Below are 20,712 nucleotides of genomic sequence, written 5' to 3' on the forward strand. Positions count from 1 at the left end.
GAGGAACCTAAGAGTCAGTATGTGTCACCGATTTCAAAATGCAGCTCTTTTTTTTTCTTTTCTTTTTTTTTTTGCATGTTACACTCAACAAAAATATAAGGTGACATCTCATATAAAATGGGAGCAAAACCAAAAGTGTTGCGTTTAGATTTTTGTTGAGTGTACATGTCAATCATCTGTGTCCAGTTTAATTTTAGGGGAGTCCAGTGCAATCCTCTGCTCTAACTCCACCCATGCCAGGAAGTGTTCAACATTTGACATTTCTTGTTTCCCTGTGGACTCAAAATTTGGCACTTCCTGTTTCAGTATAAACTTGCCACTGAGTTCCTGCGAGATTCCATGAAATCTCGTCTGTCAATCCAGGAAGTGTCGATCCAGGAAGTTTTTGACATTTCCTGTGGACTCAAAATTTGTCACTTCCTGTTTGGGACCCAGTGTACCATGTGCAAGCTTTGCACCACTGCGCGACGCTTCGCTCGTATTAACACAAACAGAATGCTGTCCCTGTTTCTAATTGGAATTGAGAGACCTCAGGAATGTGTTTGTTGATTAAAATGACATTTAAAAAGTGTCCAAAATGTTTTGAACCACTTCCTGACAAAATGTTTCAGTGAAACACATATTTTCACAGATTTCTCAAGTATATAACGTAGTGATAAATGCTTTTTTTCCTGTTCATTTAACAGTAATTTTCCTGTTAATTTTCCTGTTTCATTTAACAGTATTTTAAGGGCCCACAGAGAAGTGTACCCCAGGGGTCCAGTCACTGTATTACCTCAGTATTTGATGGTATAAAGTGTCTGATGGTGTTTGAGGCCGCCTCTATGCATAATCAAATATATTTACACTCCAAATCTGTCATGTGTAGTATTCCTTTATTCTTCAACATAACTGCAGTAACTACTGTTGTAACCCAAATATGTCTCTCACCATGTGACAGCAAGAGCTTTTCCATAAAGGGATCTCCAGCGTCTCATTATCTGAGCGCATGTTTTTCCATAAAGTGGACACATTAGCATTCTGATTTAGTTAAGCGTGTGGACATGTGGTTTGTGCAGCTCTCACACCGTGTAAGCCTATGCCTGCACACATCTTTTGGCTGATGGCTTCAGACTGGATTTGTCCGCTTTCATTGTTGTTTGGTAAATATTTGCGTGCACGCTGTGCTGGATTGCACACACCAGCAGAGAGAGAATAAGAGCGACAGAGTCATCAGCACGTCAGTGTTTAGAATATTTAGTATTCACCAGGGACTCGACACCAGATCTGCGATATTAAATGATACAATCATTGCTTTTCTCTTGTGTCTGACCTAAAATTTCTCCCTCTGAACTCCACTAGATTGTTCCAGATCCCAGCGTACACAGAGAGAAAGTGATAATAATCAGCGTTTAATAAAATTTCAGCCAGCGAAGAGATGTCTGGCTCAATTTTCTGAGCAACAAACTATTCTTTGTGATCCAGAAATATGACAACCATGGTTACAAAAGAGTCATTTTTATCCAAAGCCAAGTGAGACTTTCTGTGTTTCTTCATTCCAGGATTTGCAGAGTTGCAGACGGACATGACAGACTTGACCAAAGAGCTGAATCGCAGCCAGGGCATCCCCTTTTTGGAGTACAAACAGTTTGTCACACGCACCTTCTTCCCCAAGGTGAGAAAGCTTCTTTTTCTCTGCTATCTGGTTTGGATTCAAACTAATAGTCCAATTATTATCCATGGGATTTTCACATTTACTCCTACATATTGCATTTCACATCCCCTGCTGCGTGTAATAAGGCGGATAAGAATTCACCTTGGAACTTTTAAACAGACAGCACATGTCTTGCACTCTGTACTGCCGCTTGGCACCCTGAAGGAGAGCTAATGCGTTCTCTGTCGGTAAGCAGTTTCCTGATGTGTGATCCACCCTGAAGGTAGGCTGTGGGTCTGTCTGCGGGTGGGTGGGTGGTTGTTTCCAGCGGTACAGACAGACACCGCCTAGCGGGCTTTGTCTTCCAACCACAGGCGTGGCCTTTCAAGGAGACAGAACAATGGTAGGCGCTGAGACAAGGAAACTTTCCCCCTGATTTCTCAAAACGCACTCAGCTCACACTCCCCCACACTGTTGCACAACGGTAGCAGGACTGTGTTGTTGCAGTGGACAGCAGACACTGCTCGGAGAATTTGCAAAATCTGCAAGTACTGTTGCAAATGTCATGTAAAACTATAAACTGTATATATATATATATATATATATATATATATATATATATATATATAATATAAAGGGCTATGTCTGTCTGTCTGCCTGTCTGTCTGGGATAAACTCCCAAACTATAATATGCATCCCTAAAAACTATATATATTCTGAATCCTCATGACATGGGGGACAAACTGGTACCATTTTTTTTAAAGATGAACTGAAAATTACCCCCAAAATAGCCGGCTGTGGGTATGACCAGGCAGATTCAAATTTCCAGCCCTGTATATGTGTTGGCCATCTCTGTTTATTTAATCCCTTCCTTCAGCTATGTTCTCAACTGTTAAGCACCTGACTGTCTTGTACAACCCAGTTTGCCTTCCTATCTGAATACATTCATTTTATGTTTGTAAAATTGCAATGTAAAAACAGTGAAATACACCACTACCTCAATTTTGATTCATTGATATTTACATTTACTGTTACCTACCTTTTGTTATAAATTTGATTGCAAAACAAAGTCTACATGAAGGACTTCAAATGTGTTTGTCTTTTAACCAAGTATTTCCACTTAGTTTGGGGAGTCGAGCTCTTATAGTTCTGCTGGACAAACTTTAGTCCATTAACTACCTTCGGTTGCTCCCTTGTTTTTGTACTCAGGGTCACCACAGCAAATCCAAGGTGGATCTACACGTTGAATTGGCACACATTTTACACCAGATGCCATTCCTGACGCAACTCCACATTACATGGAGAAATGTGGTAGGGGTGGGATTCGAACCGGGAACCTTCCACACTGAAACTGAGGGCATTAACCACTTGGCCACCACCTCTACTATATACGAGGTCTCTTAGATAATAAACCGACCCTTTTATTTTTTTTTTAACTATATGGATTTGAATGACATGCGATTACACCAATCATGCTTGAACCCTCATGCGCATGCGTGAGTTTTTTCACGCGTGTCGGTGACGTCATTTCCCTGTGGGCAGGCCTTGAGTGAGATGTGGTCCCGCCCTCTCGGCTGAATTCCTTTGTTTCACACGCGGCTCGAGACGGCGCGCGTTGCTTTATCAAAATTTTTTCTGGACCTGTGAGGAATATCCGAGTGGACACTATTCGAGAAATTAAGCTGGTTTTCTGTGAAAGGTTTAACGGCTGATGAGAGATTATGGGGTGTTTCTGTCGGTGTAAGGACTTCCCACGGAGCGGGACGTCGCGCAGCGCTCCCAGGCGACGTTGTCTGGCTGTTTCGAGCTGAAATCATCCTAATTTAAGGTTCTGTTGACCCAGGACGTCGTGAGAGAACAGAGAAGATTCAGAAGAGGCCGGCATGAGGAGTTTATGTGGACATTCCACTGTTAAAGGTCATTTTGTAATGAAAACGTGCGCGCAAATTCGCCGAGTCGTTTCCGTGACGACGACGCAAATCTGTGTGTGCCGCGACCAGAAAAACACCTCCGTGTTGAAGACCATTTGTAAAATTCAGGCGGCTTTTGATGGCTTTCAACAAGTGAGTAACTGAGAAATTGTTTAACAGCTTGGGCATGTTCCAACTTGCCCGTTAAGATTTCCAACGGAGGTGTTTTTCCTGCCGCGACCCCCCGCGGTCGGGTCCGGCCCGACATGCGACTCTGCCCGCACGTTCTTTCATTACAAAATGACCGTTAACAATGGAATGTCCGAATAAACTCCTCATGCCGACTTCTTCTGAAAGTTCTCTGTTCTCTGACGACTTACTGCGTCAACAGAGCCTGAAATGTGGAAGTTTTCAACTTGAAACGGCGAGACGCTGCCGCCTCGAAGCGCAGATCGCCGTCAGGCGCCGTGGACCGTCCTTAAAGCGACACTACCAGACCAAAATCTCTCATCAGCCGTTAAAATTTTTACCGAAAACCAGCTGAATTTATTGAATGGTGTCCACTCAGTTGTGCCTTACAGTTTTGAAAAAATTTTTATCAAACAAAGCAACAGTCTCTGAGCCATTCCTAAACAATGAAAAAAATCGACGAGCGTGTGGACGACTCCTCACTCAAAGACTGCCCACAGGCGAATGACGTAACCGACAGGCGTGAAAAAACTCTCGCATGCCCACGAGGGTTCAAGCATGTCTGATGTAATCACACGTGATTCAAATCCATATGGTTTTTGAAAAAAATAATAAGGTCGGATACTTTTCTAATAGACCTCGTATACGGTCATTCGATAAATTCAGCTGGTTTTTGGTAAAAATTTTAACGGCTGATGAGAGATTTTGGTCTGGTAGTGTCGCCGTAAGGACGGCCCTCGGCGCCTGACAGTGATCTGCACTTCGTGGTGGCAGCGTCTCGCCGTTTCAAGTTGAAAACTTCCACATTTCAGGCTCTGTTGACCCAGTAAGTTGTCAGAGAACAGAGAACTTTCAGAAGAAGTCGGCATGAGGAGTTTATTCGGACATTCCATTGTTAACGGACATTTTGTAATGAAAGAATGTGCGGACAGAGTTGCATGTCGGGCCAGACCTGACCGCGGGGGGTCGCGACAGGAAAAACACCTCCGTTGGAAACCTTAACGGGCAAGTTGGAACATGCCCAAGCTGTTAAACAATTTCTCAGTTACTCACTTGTTGAAAGCCATCAAAAGCCGCCTGAATTTTACAAATAGTTTTCAACACGGAGGTGTTTTTCCTGTCGCGGCGCACACAGATTCACCGAGTCGTCACGGAAACGACTCGGCGAATTTGCGCGCACGTCTTTCATTAAAAATGTCCTTAAACAGTGGAATGTCCGCATAAAGTCCTCATGCCGGCCTCTTCTGAATCTTCTCTGTTCTCTCACGACGTCCTGGGTGAATTAAGCCTTAAATTAGGATGTTTTTAGGTCGAAACAGGCCGATGACGGCGCCTGGAAGCGCTGCATGACGTCCTGCTCCGTGGGAAGTCCTTACAGCGACAGAAACACCCCATAATCTCTCATCAGCCGTTAAACTTTTCACCGAAAACCAGCTGAATTTCTAGAATAGTGTCCACTCGGATATTCCTCACAGGTCCAGAAAAAGTTTGATAAAGCAACGCGCACCATCTCGAGCAGCGAGTGAAACAAAGGAATTCAGCCGACAGGGCGGGACCACATCTCACTCAAGGCCTGCCCACAGGGAAATGACGTCACCGACACGCGTGAAAAAACTCACGCATGCGCACGAGGGTTCAAGCATGATTGGTGTAATCGCACGTCATTCAAATCCATATAGGTTTTTTTTTTTATAAAACTGCCGGTTAGTTTTATAAGATACCTCGTATATATATATATATATATATATATATATATATATATATATATATATATATATATGTTTTGAAGCTCAAATGCCGCGGCTCCAAATGTCACCATCTTGGTTGTGCCTGATTACTTGCAAGAAGCTGCCCCCCCCCCATTCAAAATATTCAAATAGCACTGTTGTTCGTTTATGCTGGTTTGTGCCGTAAACATTTTCGTTTGTGCTGTTAAAGCTTTTGAGTAATTCAAAAATACATTTTCTGACCGGTGACGTCACTCAGCCCCAACCCCCCATGTCCCCCCACCCCCACGTCCAAATCAGTCCAAACTGGTCTCTATCATTTGTGCTCCGTTTGTGCTGTGAAAAGAAACATTTGTGCTTTTCACCTGTTCACAGCTTAGGTCTATGTTTTTACATGCATGACGTCACCCTAAGTAAAGCTGGCTTCCCGCATCATTCACAATAGTCAAATAGTGCTGTTGTTCATTTGTGCTGTTAAAATAATTTGCTTAACTGTTAGCCTTCAGCTTACGTTTTAGACCTCCGTGTGCCACCTGACCGCATCGTGGGTTAAGCGGTTGACGTGCGATGGTCACCGCCAGTGGGGTTGTCTGCAGCCTCCTGTGCGCTCCACCCCCATGCCGTGCTGCCCTCCTGAGACAGCCCCCCGCTGCATGCACAAAAACGAACACCTTTTCGGCTATGACCTCAGATCAGACGAGACAACTTGCTGAATTTAAGCATTTTACTAATTAGATGGAGTTTACCGCCCATCTGCACTCCCCATTGCTGTGGTTATATGACACCACACTTCAGAGCTCTGTGGAGAGTGACTCACTTTTGGAGCCCGCTTCACGTTTTGGCACTTCTGGCCTGGCTTCATTTTACAGGACCGGAAGTATGAAGGCTGAAACTTCACTCTAACAACAGACACGTCTGTTTTATGCACAGAGGCTTATGCACACTCCTCCTCCGGAACCCTTCCTGCTCTTCTTTAATATTAGAAGAACGGCTGCTCCTCTTAGATTACACACACAAAACCTACGTAGCTGTCCAGAAATGGCAGCACTAGAAGGCTGCCTCTTGGCTCTCAGTCAGACTTCTGTAACACCATTAACCCACATTTGGTGTCACAGCCTCATGTTTTCTTTTCATGATCAGTCAGGTCCTATTCAGCGACTCTTCATTAGATTATGCTCTTTAGCTCCAGTCTGTTATCAAAGGTTCAAGGCCAGCTGTGTGTTGTTTGTGCATCTATCCTACTGTGCTTCATCACTAGAAGTGACTGTGTATTAAACGAGCAATCTAATATGCATTTTTAGACAGCTAATATAAGTCAGAAGGTCTTTTAAAAAGCACTTTGCAGCCAAGAATATCCCCCCAAAAAGCTATTTTCTGTCTGTTTCTATGTTATGTTAGTTTAAATGGACTATTCACAACCAAAATCCACTGTGCTATATTTAGTACACAACTAAAACCTAATATGCAACGTTTTATTGCTTCTGAAACAACATTCATTGGTGCAATAACTCTTTGATCTACATGTGCAATGTGCACTTTATTATCTGTGCAATATCCACTGTGTTTGGAATGCAACATGTGCAATAACTGCTGTGCACTATGTCCATTAACCTGGACAAAGTTAATAGATAGATAGATAGATAGATAGATAGATAGAGATAGATAGACAGACAGACAGACAGACAGACAGACAGATTCCCACATTTTGGTTAATTTATCGACAACATAAAATTAGTTCCCATGTTTTAATTATTTCATTGGCACAAGATAAACAAATAAATGCTTTTGGCAGTAAGTAAAGTCCACTCATTCATTCTATTCAGCACTTACTGAAAGCACTTCTCCTTGTTGATAATTATACATAGTGACTCTTTAATTAGCCTTTATTTTAGCCTGGGGATGAGTTACCAGGACATGTTGGCAGCATCTAAAGGGCAATTAGTGAGAATATTGAGAATAATTGAAGCAGGTGCAGCAAACGTCATGCTTCAGGGAGAAAGGGTGAGTAGGTTCTGCTGGCTCGCTGTAGATACACTTATCTTATGTGCACAAATTAATAAAAATGTGCAAACAAATTGCTCGAAATATGGGAACAATGTAATCAAACAACTGGAACAAATCGTTTCTCATGCTCATGTGACAGCTTTTCGGGCAAGTAAATGGGGTCTTGCTGTGTGTACTGTATATATTCACACTCTGTGGCGGGTCTGGGGATCTGTAGTTTTCAAAAACAAAACAAAACACAATTTGCTTTTTGCATGTTCATGCCTACAGTCTAGGATTCATGTACACAGCACTTTTTTTCTCACGAGAAAAAAAGCAGTTTTACAACAAAGATGCAATTCATTTTAAGGTTCAAACGTGGACTTGCATGACGTATGTCGCAGAATTTCTACATTCAATTTTGGGGTTCTTGAACATGATTCTCCGACCTTATGTAACTGTATCAGACTTTGCATACTGTGACCCTTTTGAAGAGTTCTGTGTGTGTTTTTCAGATGTGTTCTGACTATGAGAAGAGCCTGGTCCGGCCTGTTTATGAGAACGATGGCCTCGGCCCTCGAGCGCTGCCAGAGACACACCCGCTGCTGCAGGACATGCAGGTGAAGTCAAGTGAAGTGCTTTTTCCTGCCTTGAGTCGGGTCTTTTTTCACTCCATCGCTTCTCAACTGGGTCAGGCTGATTCTTATTAAAGTTCCAGCATGAGTTTGTTGTTGATGAGGAGCAGAGAATAGCCTATTGTGCATTTCTTTTTTGGGGGGGAGATTGGAACTGTGATTTATTTATTTATTTTGGTACATTGTGTCTGTGAAGCATTTCTGTACAGTGCAAAATGCCTCATTTGGGCCCGTGTGGATACTAATGCACGTAATTCAGGGCTACTAGTGCCACAGAGAGTTTTCAGCTGAAGGCAGGTTGCTGGCACACCACCCGCTGTCTCTAGACAGGAGAGAGTAGTATGCTTTTCACGGAAGGTGTTTCTGCCCGTTATGTGCATTTGTGCGTAATCGAGGGGGTGGGTTGGACCCGTGTGTGAAAGCATGCTGAAAATAAAAGGATGCTTGCATGTGTGTGCATGTTAGACAGTGAGAGAGAGAAAGTAACGATTGCTACTTTTTGGGTTGGCAGCCGGGGGAGTCTGTCTAACGGTGATGAAGTGCCTTGGATCCACACCGTCTTCCCGGGAAGTGTTTTCCAGGTCACAGCAAATAAATCTCGCAGGCGGGCATTTATCTTAATGGACACCCCTGTTCTCCTTGTGTCAGGCTGCAAATCTCACCATATGGCTGCAGTCCAGAGGGAAGACTTCATCACACCACTGCTTCGTCGCACCCATAGATAGACCATACTCATTAAGTCAACTCTGCACATTTAGACACAAACGTGCATATTCAGGGACGAGGGTGTCAGATATGGCAGACGCAGATGAAGTCAACAAAAGAGGAACCGTGACAAGAAGATTTGTAGGGACCACTCGAGACATGAGGTAGTAAAACAGACTCGGGAGGTCGGTGGAATGACGTTCAGGTGAAGTCACGCAAAGAAATAACTGATTGAAATAACTGACTGAATCCCCTTTTACTCCCAGGCCACCAATACAACACAACCTAACATGGAAGAAGGCATCACTCTGTTCTCCACTCTTCTCAACAACAAGCACTTCCTCATCACCTTTGTCCACGCATTGGAACAGCAAAAGGACTTTGCTGTTCGGGACAGGTAACATCTACCACACAAGTCAGTGAAACTGTTGCAGACTAGATGGGCATTCAAGCCCAGTTCTCACTTTCACAAATATGCTATTGTTTTAATACTTGTCCATATCTTGGAAATCCTTAGAGGGTTAGAGAGGGTGTTACCCTGTTGGTGCTGTGGGCTAGTTTTAACAGGTCAGGTTAGGTTTTGAGAGCTGGTCCATTCTCACATCTATCTACCACATCCAGGAGAAACAAGGGCGTCCCCTTGGCCTTCTCCAGCTGTTGGACTCCTCAACACTAATGCACTTGGGTGCTGGATCTTGCGCCGAGAAATGCACCACATGGCCAGAATGTCTTAGCTGACGCTCCCCCACCATGCAATGCATACTTCTCCTCAGAGTCTCACTCATTTGGCACAAAGTCATTCCAGCAGTAGCCAAGGATGGAGCAAAAGACGCAGTATCAAAGATATCCAGTCATCGCCTTAGGTTACGAGCCAAGTCTCAGAACCATTCAGTAACTTTAGTTTCAAAGTGAAGTCAGTCCCTTCGGCTGCTCCCTTGTTTCTCACTCAGGGTCGCCGCATCAGATCCAAGGTGGATCTGCATCTTGAATTGGCACAAGTTTTACATGGGGTGCCCTTCCTGACACAACTCCACATTACATAAAGAAATGTGGCAGGGGTGGGGTTTGAAACAGTAACTTTTCACACTGCAACCAAGCACACTAACCACTTGGCCACCACCCCTAACATTGATTTCAAAGTAATTACTAATTTCTTTGGGCTTCTCCTTTTTTTTTGCTTGAGGTCACCACAGCTGATCCAGTATGGATCCACGTGTTGATGTAGTGCAGGTTTCGTGTGAGATGCCCTTCCAGGCACAACTCCAGGTGAAGATGAAGAATGAGGCCCAGGCAGTTTTGAACCAAGGACATTCAATGTTAGAGGAAACTGCACCAGCCACGTTAATCCCTTGAGTAACTGTGGAGCCCATAATGTCATACCTGCTGTGACATCATCATGAATTCTGGAAGTATAAAGACTGTGCTAAACTTATACCGTGATTATGCTACAGTTACAGTACAGTTGTATTTTCACGTTACATGGTACATCCCTACATTACGTAATCAAACTCATGTTAGATCACGTTTGAGGGCAACCTTGATCTTCACACGCTGGTTTGTCACAGTTATTGTATAGACTGTGATCTTTCTGGATTTGTTATAGTGTGAACGGGGCCTCGGAGAGCAGATACTGTATGTTGCTCAGAATTCAAACCTTTTACTCTGATCTTTGTAATGTAGTAACTTAAGGTAAGAATATTAAGGTATAGATCAAACAAAAAGTCTCAGAGTAAATCCAGATCATCAACAGAATCTGCTCTTTCCTGACCCACGGACAATATTTCCACAAAATTTGGTTGAAATCTGTCGACCACTTGTTGAGATACACTGTGATGTTGAAGGATGTAAGAAACCCGGTGATTACGTAACCTCCTTCCTCCTCTTTTGGTTGGGAGGGCCAGTTACAGGATCAGTGTCAATACATCAGCTATTCCCAAACTGTTAGAAAATTTGAATGAATGTAGGATTCATATGGGTAAAAAAAAATCATTTTGAAATCAGAGAGGATCAATGTTTCCTGTCATTCTGAGAAAAAAAGAAGTAGGTCAAAAGTAAAACAGGTGGCACTCATCAAAAAAACATGTTAGTCAAATCCAAAATAGGATGATGTGGCTATTGAATATCATGTTGGGGCGGGGGTTGTTTTGTTTCTTTTGTTCAACATGTTCAAAGCTGAAATAAAAAGCGCAGGACACAAGCTTGGTCAGGTTTCTTCAATAAAACTGAACTTGGATTCAGTTTTACTAATACGCAAATAAAAATGTACACCGATCTAAAGGGGAAGGTGCAGTGGGTGGCAGGGTGGGGAGGGGGGCAGAAAAGAGTTTGAAAACATTAAACGGTGCACAGTGTGACAAGAAAAACAGGAGACTCTTTAAACTGTGAGGAAATCCACTGGCGGCAGTGTAATAAATATTAAGTGTCAGTGAAGTGTTGCTTTAACTACAGAGTATATTTTACAACCACCAAGGAGGTTATGTGTGGAGGTTATGCTCTGTTATGTCGATTTAATTTTGAAAATTCAATTTTAATGGATTCCCAGTAGATACCATTAAATCTTGGAGCAGATCTGGATCAAATGGGGGCAGGCAGGGAACACTCTAAAGAGGGCCCTTCAAATTAAGAGTGTAAATAGAGATAACCATAAAAGATAATGATTTTGGACTCATTCCAGTGACATTTTCTTTTTTTTTTTTTCTTTTTTTTTTGCAGCTCCATCTGTAGCATACCATCCAAAATGCCAAGGAACCATTTATTGTTTAAATCGTACATAAAAGATGTTGGTAAAAAAAAAATTAAAACATTTCTGAACATCCAGTAATTTACAATGCAAAAAAGGGTTGTCTAGAAACAAGATAAAAACACTAAATCTGAGGGAAATGATCTTGCTGCATGGACAGATTGACACTTGACAAGATGTCTTGAATTAAGATTGTTCAACCTAGAAAAAAGCATGTTAAACACTTAAAATAAGAAATTAACCCTTAAAACAAGATAAATTATCTAACACTTATAAATCTAAAGGTTTTTTTATCTTGGTACACAGCAAATTATTTGGTTCTTACCAAGATTAAATAAATTTATGTACATATGTACATTCTGCTTGCCTGCACATATCATCACCAGTCACCTGCAACAGTGTAAAATTAATATGATGATTATTATGTTCACAGTAGGCAAAGAAAAAACCTCATGATTTAGCTCGCTCTCTCTCTCTCTCTCTCTCTCTCTCTCGCTCACTTGCTTGCTCTCTCTGTCAGACAAGGCAACATTATATGCAAAAAATACACAACAAAAGTGAATTCAAATTCAGTCATTAAATTAAATAAGAGTAAAAAAAAAGTAGGAAAAAAATCACCATGCTGCAAGCTTCACCTTAGGGATCTTTGGTGGCTACTGTCCGCTGTGTACTGTGACAAGTTGGCACTAACCTGTTTCTGAGTCAGTAATTCTTCAACTTGTATCTGGTTCAGTGTAGTTCAAAGGGAAGGACAGGTGCCACTGTGATTGGTTGATATCATGTTTGGACTACGAATCACCCATGAATAATATACACTGGAAATCCAACCCTTTTGTGCAGAGTTGCCCTGGTTGTGCCGGAATTTCCTTCCGCTTAAATAGGATAGCGCTCTCAAACACACCCCAAATAGGATTGCGGCCTCTGCACTAGGCCTTTTTTGTGTCTCTCATAATAACAGAGCTATAAATATGAACAGGACAAAAGATAAAATACTTTTTTATTATCATTATTATTATTACGAATTTTTTTTCATGAAATTGTTAGTACTTATTCCATATTACGCTCAAGCTTTTTACCAAATTTATTGAAATTTCCTTTTTTTAACTAATGCAGCAAGAAAACAAAACAACTGGTTGTGATTAGTCTCATACAGCTCCACGACATCTGGAATAAAAAAATTAAAAAAAATAGCCAGTCATTGTGGGGAATCTTTAGTGACCAGAGAAAATTTCCAGATCTGAGACCACATCCCAATCCCACCTCAACATCAGCACTTTAGACTGATGTAAATTCTTTCTGGTGGATTAAAGGGGCTTTGTTAGGGAAATCCCCAGCACCTCTGGACTCACTCACCCTGACACTCCCTGCACTGGATCACTTATTTGTCTGTGCAGTCACAGGTGCAGGAGGGAGGATGGCTCAGCTTATTGTTGTTTCTGTAGCTGCAGTTATTTTAAATCCCTGACCACACACTGACAGGCCCGGTGTGTAAGAGCATGGTTTTGCTCATCTGTCCATAAAGCTGATATATTTTCTCACCCTCAGATGCAGCCTGGCATCCCTGCTCACCATCGCCCTCCATGGAAAGCTTGAATATTACACCAGCATCATGAAGGACCTGCTCGTTGATCTGATCGATGCTTCCGCGTCCAAGAACCCCAAACTGATGCTGCGTCGCACCGAGTCTGTTGTAGAGAAAATGTTGACCAACTGGATGTCCATCTGCATGTACAGCTACCTCAAGGTACCTCCAGCACCCGCGCCTGGCATGTTTGATACGGATTCATTCCATTTATTTCTTTGTGGTTCAGCGATACCATAATATGTGGTTCTGTGAGGCGTTAACATTTGATCCATTCTGTCCAAAATTGAACCACTTTATCTGAGAGTAACAAACAAACCTTCCACCATGTTTAATTCATATGGACTCCAAACTGTAAAGATCACCTTTCAAGGTGACATATGACTTCATATAAGGGCTTCATGGTAGCTGTAGGTGTATATTTAAGCACTTTATCAACATACATTTTTCACTCTAAAATGCTGCCTGACAATGACAGAGAGCCTGTAAACCAACAAAGAAAGCTATTTTAGTAGCATTTTCTTTTGTCACACACAAAAATAATATTACGGGAGCATTGTAGATATTGTGAGGTTTGAATAATGTGAACATTTATGTCCATAATGGTCCCTTTCTGAACATGTCGGTCATAGTTCACAGGGAGCTTCTTGTGGTCCTTCATGAGGCAAACAAGGTCACTCAATTTCGGCATGGAAAGGGAGGTATTTCGAGCATAACGAACCTCCAGGTAGAGATGTTCTACCATTCTCAGGCAGCTTTTTGGAGTGAAAAATGCATTTGGGTGGGTTTCGAACTCAGGGGGTATGTACAGGGGGGTTAGACTAGATCATTTGGTCAATGATAGGCACTTTCCTGTTCATAATAACCGTCCCCACATTTTTTAATCTTGTCCTTTGACCTTGACTTTTTAACCGATTGTTCTCAAAATCAAATCACATCATCCTCTGTTGACCACTGAACAATACACCATGTTTCATTTTGTTTAATTTGGGCAATTTTTGTTTCTGGTTAAGTTTTTGTAAGCTTCATTTGCTTCCATTCACCTCCCACACAAGGCTTTGAAGTGGTTTCAATCAATCAATTCAATCAATTTTATTTATATAGCACCAAATCACAACAAACAGTTGCCCCAAGGGGCTTTATATTGTAAGGCAAGGCCATACAATAATTACGTAAAAACCCCAATGGTCAAAACGACCCCCTGTGAGCAAGCACTTGGCGACAGTGGGAAGGAAAAACTCCCTTTTAACAGGAAGAAACCTCCAGCAGAACCAGGCTCAGGGAGGGGCAGTCTTCTGCTGGGACTGGTTGGGGCTGAGGGAGAGAACCAGGAAAAAGACATGCTGTGGAGGGGAGCAGAGATCAATCACTAATGATTAAATGCAGAGTGGTGCATACAGAGCAAAAAGAGAAAGAAACACTTGGTGCATCATGGGAACCCCCCAGCAGTCTAAGTCTACAGCAGCATAACTAAGGGATGGTTCAGGGTCACCTGATCCAGCCCTAACTATAAGCTTTAGCAAAAAGGAAAGTTTTAAGCCTAATCTTAAAAGTAGAGAGGGTGTCTGTCTCCCTGATCTGAATTGGGAGCTGGTTCCACAGGAGAGGAGCCTGAAAGCTGAAGGCTCTGCCTCCCATTCTACTCTTACAAACCCTAGGAACTACAAGTAAGCCTGCAGTCTGAGAGCGAAGCGCTCTATTGGGGTGATATGGTACTATGAGGTCCCTAAGATAAGAAGGGACCTGATTATTCAAAACCTTATAAGTAAGAAGAAGAATTTTAAATTCTATTCTAGAATTAACAGGAAGCCAATGAAGAGAGGCCAATATGGGTGAGATATGCTCTCTCCTTCTAGTCCCCGTCAGTACTCTAGCTGCAGCATTTTGAATTAACTGAAGGCTTTTCAGGGAACTTTTAGGACAACCTGATATTAATGAATTACAATAGTCCAGCCTAGAGGAAATAAATGCATGAATTAGTTTTCAGCATGACTCTGAGACAAGACCTTTCTAATTTTAGAGATATTGCGTAAATGCAAAAAAGCAGTCTTACATATTTGTTTAATATGCGCTTTGAAAGACATATCCTGATCAAAAATGACTCCAAGATTTCTCACAGTATTACTAGAGGTCAGGGTAATGCCATCCAGAGTAAGGATCTGGTTAGACACCATGTTTCTAAGATTTGTGGGGCCAAGTACAATAACTTCAGTTTTATCTGAGTTTAAAAGCAGGAAATTAGAGGTCATCCATGTCCTTATGTCTGTAAGACAATCCTGCAGTTTAGCTAATTGGTGTGTGTCCTCTGGCTTCATGGATAGATAAAGCTGGGTATCATCTGCGTAACAATGAAAATTTAAGCAATGCCGTCTAATAATACTGCCTAAGGGAAGCATGTATAAAGTGAATAAAATTGGTCCTAGCACAGAACCTTGTGGAACTCCATAATTAACCTTAGTCTGTGAAGAAGATTCCCCATTTACATGAACAAATTGTAATCTATTAGATAAATATGATTCAAACCACCGCAGCGCAGTGCCTTTAATACCTATGGCATGCTCTAATCTCTGTAATAAAAGTTTATGGTCAACAGTATCAAAAGCAGCACTGAGGTCTAACAGAACAAGCACAGAGATGAGTCCACTGTCTGAGGCCATAAGAAGATCATTTGTAACCTTCACTAATGCTGTTTCTGTACTATGATGAATTCTAAAACCTGACTGAAACTCTTCAAATAGACCATTCCTCTGCAGATGAGCAGTTAGCTGTTTTACAACTACCCTTTCAAGAGTTTTTGAGAGAAAAGGAAGGTTGGAGATTGGCCTATAATTAGCTAAGATAGCTGGGTCAAGTGATGGCTTTTTAAGTAATGGTTTAATTACTGCCACCTTAAAAGCCTGTGGTACATAGCCAACTAATAAAGATAGATTGATCATATTTAAGATCGAAGCATTAAATAATGGTAGGGCTTCCTTGAGCAGCCTGGTAGGAATGGGGTCTAATAGACATGTTGATGGTTTGGATGAAGTAACTAATGAAAATAACTCAGACAGAACAATCTGAGAGAAAGAGTCTAACCAAATACCGGCATCACTGAAAGCAGCCAAAGATAACGATACGTCTTTGGGATGGTTATGAGTAATTTTTTCTCTAATAGTTAAAATTTTATTAGCAAAGAAAGTCATGAAGTCATTACTAGTTAAAGTTAAAGGAATACTCAGCTCAATAGAGCTCTGACTCTTTGTCAGCCTGGCTACAGTGCTGAAAAGAAACCTGGGGTTGTTCTTATTTTGTTCAATTAGTGATGAGTAGTAAGATGTCCTAGCTTTACAGAGGGCTTTTTTATAGAGCAACAGACTCTTTCCAGGCTAAGTGAAGATCTTCTAAATTAGTGAGACGCCATTTCCTCTCCAACTTACGGGTTATCTGCTTTAAGCTGCGAGTTTGTGAGTTATACCACGGAGTCAGGCACTTCTGATTTAAAGCTCTCTTTTTCAGAGGAGCTACAGCATCCAAAGTTGTCTTCAATGAGGATGTAAAACTATTGACGAGATACTCTATCTCACTTACAGAGTTTAGGTAGCTACTCTGCACTGTGTTGGTATATGGCATTAGGGAACATAAAGAAGGAAACATATCCTTAAACCTAGTTACAGCGCTTTCTGAAAGACTTCTAGTGTAATGAAACTTATTCCCCACTGCTGGGTAGTCCATCAGAGTAAATGTAAATGTTATTAAGAAATGATCAGACAGAAGGGAGTTTTCAGGGAATACTGTTAAGTCTTCGATTTCCATACCATAAGTCAGAACAAGATCTAAGATATGATTAAAGTGGTGGGTGGACTCATTTACATTTTGAGCAAAGCCAATTGAGTCTAATAATAGATTAAATGCAGTGTTGAGGCTGTCATTCTCAGCATCTGTGTGGATGTTAAAATCGCCCACTATAATTATCTTATCTGAGCTAAGCACTAAGTCAGACAAAAGGTCTGAAAATTCACAGAGAAACTCACAGTAACGACCAGGTGGACGATAGATAACAAATAAAACTGGTTTTTGGGACTTCCAATTTGGATGGACAAGACTAAGAGTCAAGCTTTCAAATGAATTAAAGCTCTGTCTGGGTTTTTGATTAATTAATAAGCTGGAATGGAAAATTGCTGCTAATCCTCCGCCTCGTTTAAGGTTTAAGGAAGAAAAAAATCAAGCATTTTTTAAAATGTTTGTTTCAAATAAATGTAACATTCTTTTATTGCAAATTCAAATATTTTATGCTTGCAATAAGTTGGTGGTCAGTCATCTACATCTTTGAACGGTGGACAGAAATTTACCAGTAGCAGGGGATTAAAGGAAACTGTGATGTGGTCTCCCTGTTTCTAACTAAAGAAATGAACATTGTGCTCTAAATATGGTTTTAAACATCAACTTCATCCATGGTTGATGGACAGGCTATTGTTGTTGTTGTCCTTTCAGCTGCTCCCAATTAGTTTGGAGTCCCCACAGCGGATACAGTCAGATCCGCATTGGTATTTGGCACAAGTTTTACGGTGGATGGCCTTCCTGACGCAACTCCAGTTTTCCCTGGAGAAACATACACAGCCCCTAGCGTTCCAAAGAGGTCTCCCATCCAAGTACTAACCAGGACACACACTGCTGAGCTTCTGAGATCTGACAGGATCAGGCATAAACAGAGCAGACTGGCTGCAGGTGTACAGGCTATCTTAAAGATAAATAATGATGGAAATAGTAACTAGCGTCACTTAGGCTAAACAGTAATAAGGTCTTTTATCTTTGAGATCAAGACACACCTGGGAAGAGCTTATGGAGTCATGAGGTCACTGAACAGAGGTGTTTGATGATGCTGATATCTTTGCAGGAAAATTAAGGTCTTAGTCTTTTGGGTCTTGTTGCTTCCTGTCTTACTTTATGGTTGTGAAACTACTTGGATGCTGACCAGAGGTCTAAGGTGACAACTGGATGTCTTTGGTACTAGGTCTGTTTCACAGACCCTTGGATACTGCAGGAATGACTTTTTGTCAAATGAGTGGTTACTTCAGGAGACTCAGTTAAGAAGTATCACTTGCATTGTGAGGGAACATCAGCTTTGACATTCTGGCCTCAGTGTTGAGGACCCTGGTGTCTAGAAAGGTGGGAATGGTCCGGCTGTCTGCCTGGGGGTTTCCGTCCAGGACCAAAGTGGTTCTGTGGTGTTTAGCACCAATGCACGCTCCAGGACTTGACTTGAACTGACACGGCCTTACATAGAACGTTATTAACAGGGATTTTCTTTGGATCACACTGATTCCAGAACAATAATTTTTAGGTAGAACTCAAAAATGGAAATGTTATCAAAGTGATTCTCAAAACAAACCAATTAAATAATAAAAATCTGGTTTGGAGCCCTGGTCGTACTTCTGTCAGATTGCTGTAAATCCAGTCATGATGCCAAGATTGCGTGATTGTCTGCTCCCATCACGTGCTACACTGCCCCCTATGGTCAACTGAAACACAACAAAGGAAAGGAAGTCTATGTATGAGTCCAAAATTTGTTTTTTTTTCTCACATTTTCTTCCCACTGACTAAAACTAATAGAGAGAAACCTGACTCATGTTGAGAATGACAGTACCGGTACTTAAGTGTAAAATATCAAATGCAGTGATGCACCTTTGACTCCTCCATTCCACCGCATTCCTCAGGAAACAGTGGGAGAGCCGTTCTTCCTGCTGTTGTGTGCAATCAAGCAGCAGATCAACAAGGGCTCCATCGACGCCATAACAGGGAAAGCACGCTACACACTCAACGAGGAATGGCTGCTACGGGAGAATATTGAGGCCAAGCCACAGGTCAGACACCACCCACACGCACACTTCACAGGTCACGCCCTCAGTGTTGCTTTTTAGTGCTAAGATGTAAATGTCAAACTCAAGCAGTTGTGACTTTGTCCCACTTTCAGTGAAGATTAGGAAAATATTTGTGAATATCAAAGTAATGCAGAAGTTTGCACATTTTTTAGTGATATATGGCATTTATGTTTTTTGCAGAACATCAACGTGTCCTTCCAGGGCTGTGGCATGGACTCGCTCTCCGTCAGAGTCATGAATACAGACACAATCTGCCAGGTGAAGGAGAAGATTATAGAAGCCTTTTATAAAAACCTGCCATTCTCCCAGTGGCCCCGAGCAGAGGATGTAGACTTGGGTAAGAAAACGTTTTCTGTGATTCTTCCCTTCCCTTCTCTCCCCGACCCTCAGAGATATGATAATCTCCCTTGCAAAAGGTCAATTCCTCTCATGAAGCTCGGCTAACCTGAGGCTGCAATAAAATAAATGGCAGAATGCAATGAGGAGGGTGTACAGTAATAATCACAAAGAGTTATTGCTTTCAAAAAGCCACGCAGCCTGAAGAGGCGACTTGATTAATGGCCTTAAAATATTTCCACAGGTTGTGACACAGAGACTTAGAGAAAGGCTGCCCACTACCTCACATATTCTTCCCCAAATTTAGGATGAAATTATTAATATCATGCTGAGTTCCTCCCTTCTACTTTTTTTTTCTCCAGAGTGGTTCGACTCTGGAAGCAACAGTAAGATTTTGCAGGACCTGGACAACTCTTCAGTGATGGAGGACGGTCGAAAGAAACTCAACACAATGTTCCACTACAAGGTGTGTGTTGTTAAGGTGGTTACAATATCTCTGGATAGCTCTGACGCTGTAGCAGTTAAAAACGAGAAAACACTCTAATCCTGTCATTCATTCACGTGGCACAAAGTGGTCCAAAGTGGCATAAAGTGCCACAAATATTCTTAGTAATACACAACTGACACAATTTAAAGCTATAGGGCCGTTCAAATTTCACATAACTGAGAAGATTTAGTTTCTACTGAAATCCAAGCATTACATTATAGGTTTATTTTTGTAACATGTCAAAATTACAGCTAATTTTATTAAGCACATATTTATCTGGGGAGAAATTCCATAGTAAATATTGTCTTTTCCTTCATCACTGTCATGCAGACTAACTGCAGGAGGAAGTGTGTGTGCATGTGTGTGATGTTTTGAGATTACCAGTGACCCATCTTACATTAACATCCATGAGATTTCCAAATCTACCAAATGTTGGTCATCACATTAGAACCCTTGAATTTCGTCCCCTCTGGGGTTGAAATTCTAAATTGTTTCCAGACAGCATGATTTTGATCATATTGGCAATATCATATTATGAATCCCTTATCTAAATGCTAAGGAATAAAATTGTAGTGTGCCAAAAGAAAATTCTTTTTATGATTTAAATCTTTAAAAACCCAGTGGCACTATACCTTTAAGCAGCAGTGGACAAATGGTTCAGTGCAATTGTTTGCAGTGCGGAAGGTCCCCAGTTCAAGGGTGCTCCTGTCCATCCTTTATGTAATGTAGAGTTGCATCAGGAAGGGGATCCAGTGTAAAATCTATGCCAAATCAACTTGTAGATCCACCTCAGACCTGCTGTGGCGACCCTGAGTGGAAACAAGGGAGAAGCTGAAGTGACTTACTTGACCGCCTCATTTAATTTGAAATTTCACTTATAACGATAAAATCTTCACCTTTACAGCCAATTTTCATGAGACAAGT

The 20,712-nt window shown here is 41.6% G+C and overlaps 1 protein-coding gene across 1 annotated transcript in view; it reads left to right on the forward strand.

The window, feature by feature from the left end:
• plxnd1 (plexin D1) overlaps window positions 1–20,712 on the forward strand; it is a 218,689-nt gene that overhangs the window by 161,388 nt on the left and 36,589 nt on the right. Inside the window, exons 22-28 of the mRNA XM_034172730.1 lie at window positions 1,542–1,654; window positions 7,958–8,062; window positions 9,049–9,179; window positions 13,068–13,266; window positions 18,801–18,947; window positions 19,146–19,302; window positions 19,664–19,767. Of these exons, the coding sequence (XP_034028621.1) occupies window positions 1,542–1,654; window positions 7,958–8,062; window positions 9,049–9,179; window positions 13,068–13,266; window positions 18,801–18,947; window positions 19,146–19,302; window positions 19,664–19,767 (956 nt within the window). The remainder of the gene's footprint in view (window positions 1–1,541; window positions 1,655–7,957; window positions 8,063–9,048; window positions 9,180–13,067; window positions 13,267–18,800; window positions 18,948–19,145; window positions 19,303–19,663; window positions 19,768–20,712) is intronic.

The sequence above is a fragment of the Thalassophryne amazonica genome, chromosome 6 (assembly GCF_902500255.1).
Source record: "Thalassophryne amazonica chromosome 6, fThaAma1.1, whole genome shotgun sequence".
In the NCBI taxonomy this organism is placed as follows: domain Eukaryota; kingdom Metazoa; phylum Chordata; class Actinopteri; order Batrachoidiformes; family Batrachoididae; genus Thalassophryne; species Thalassophryne amazonica.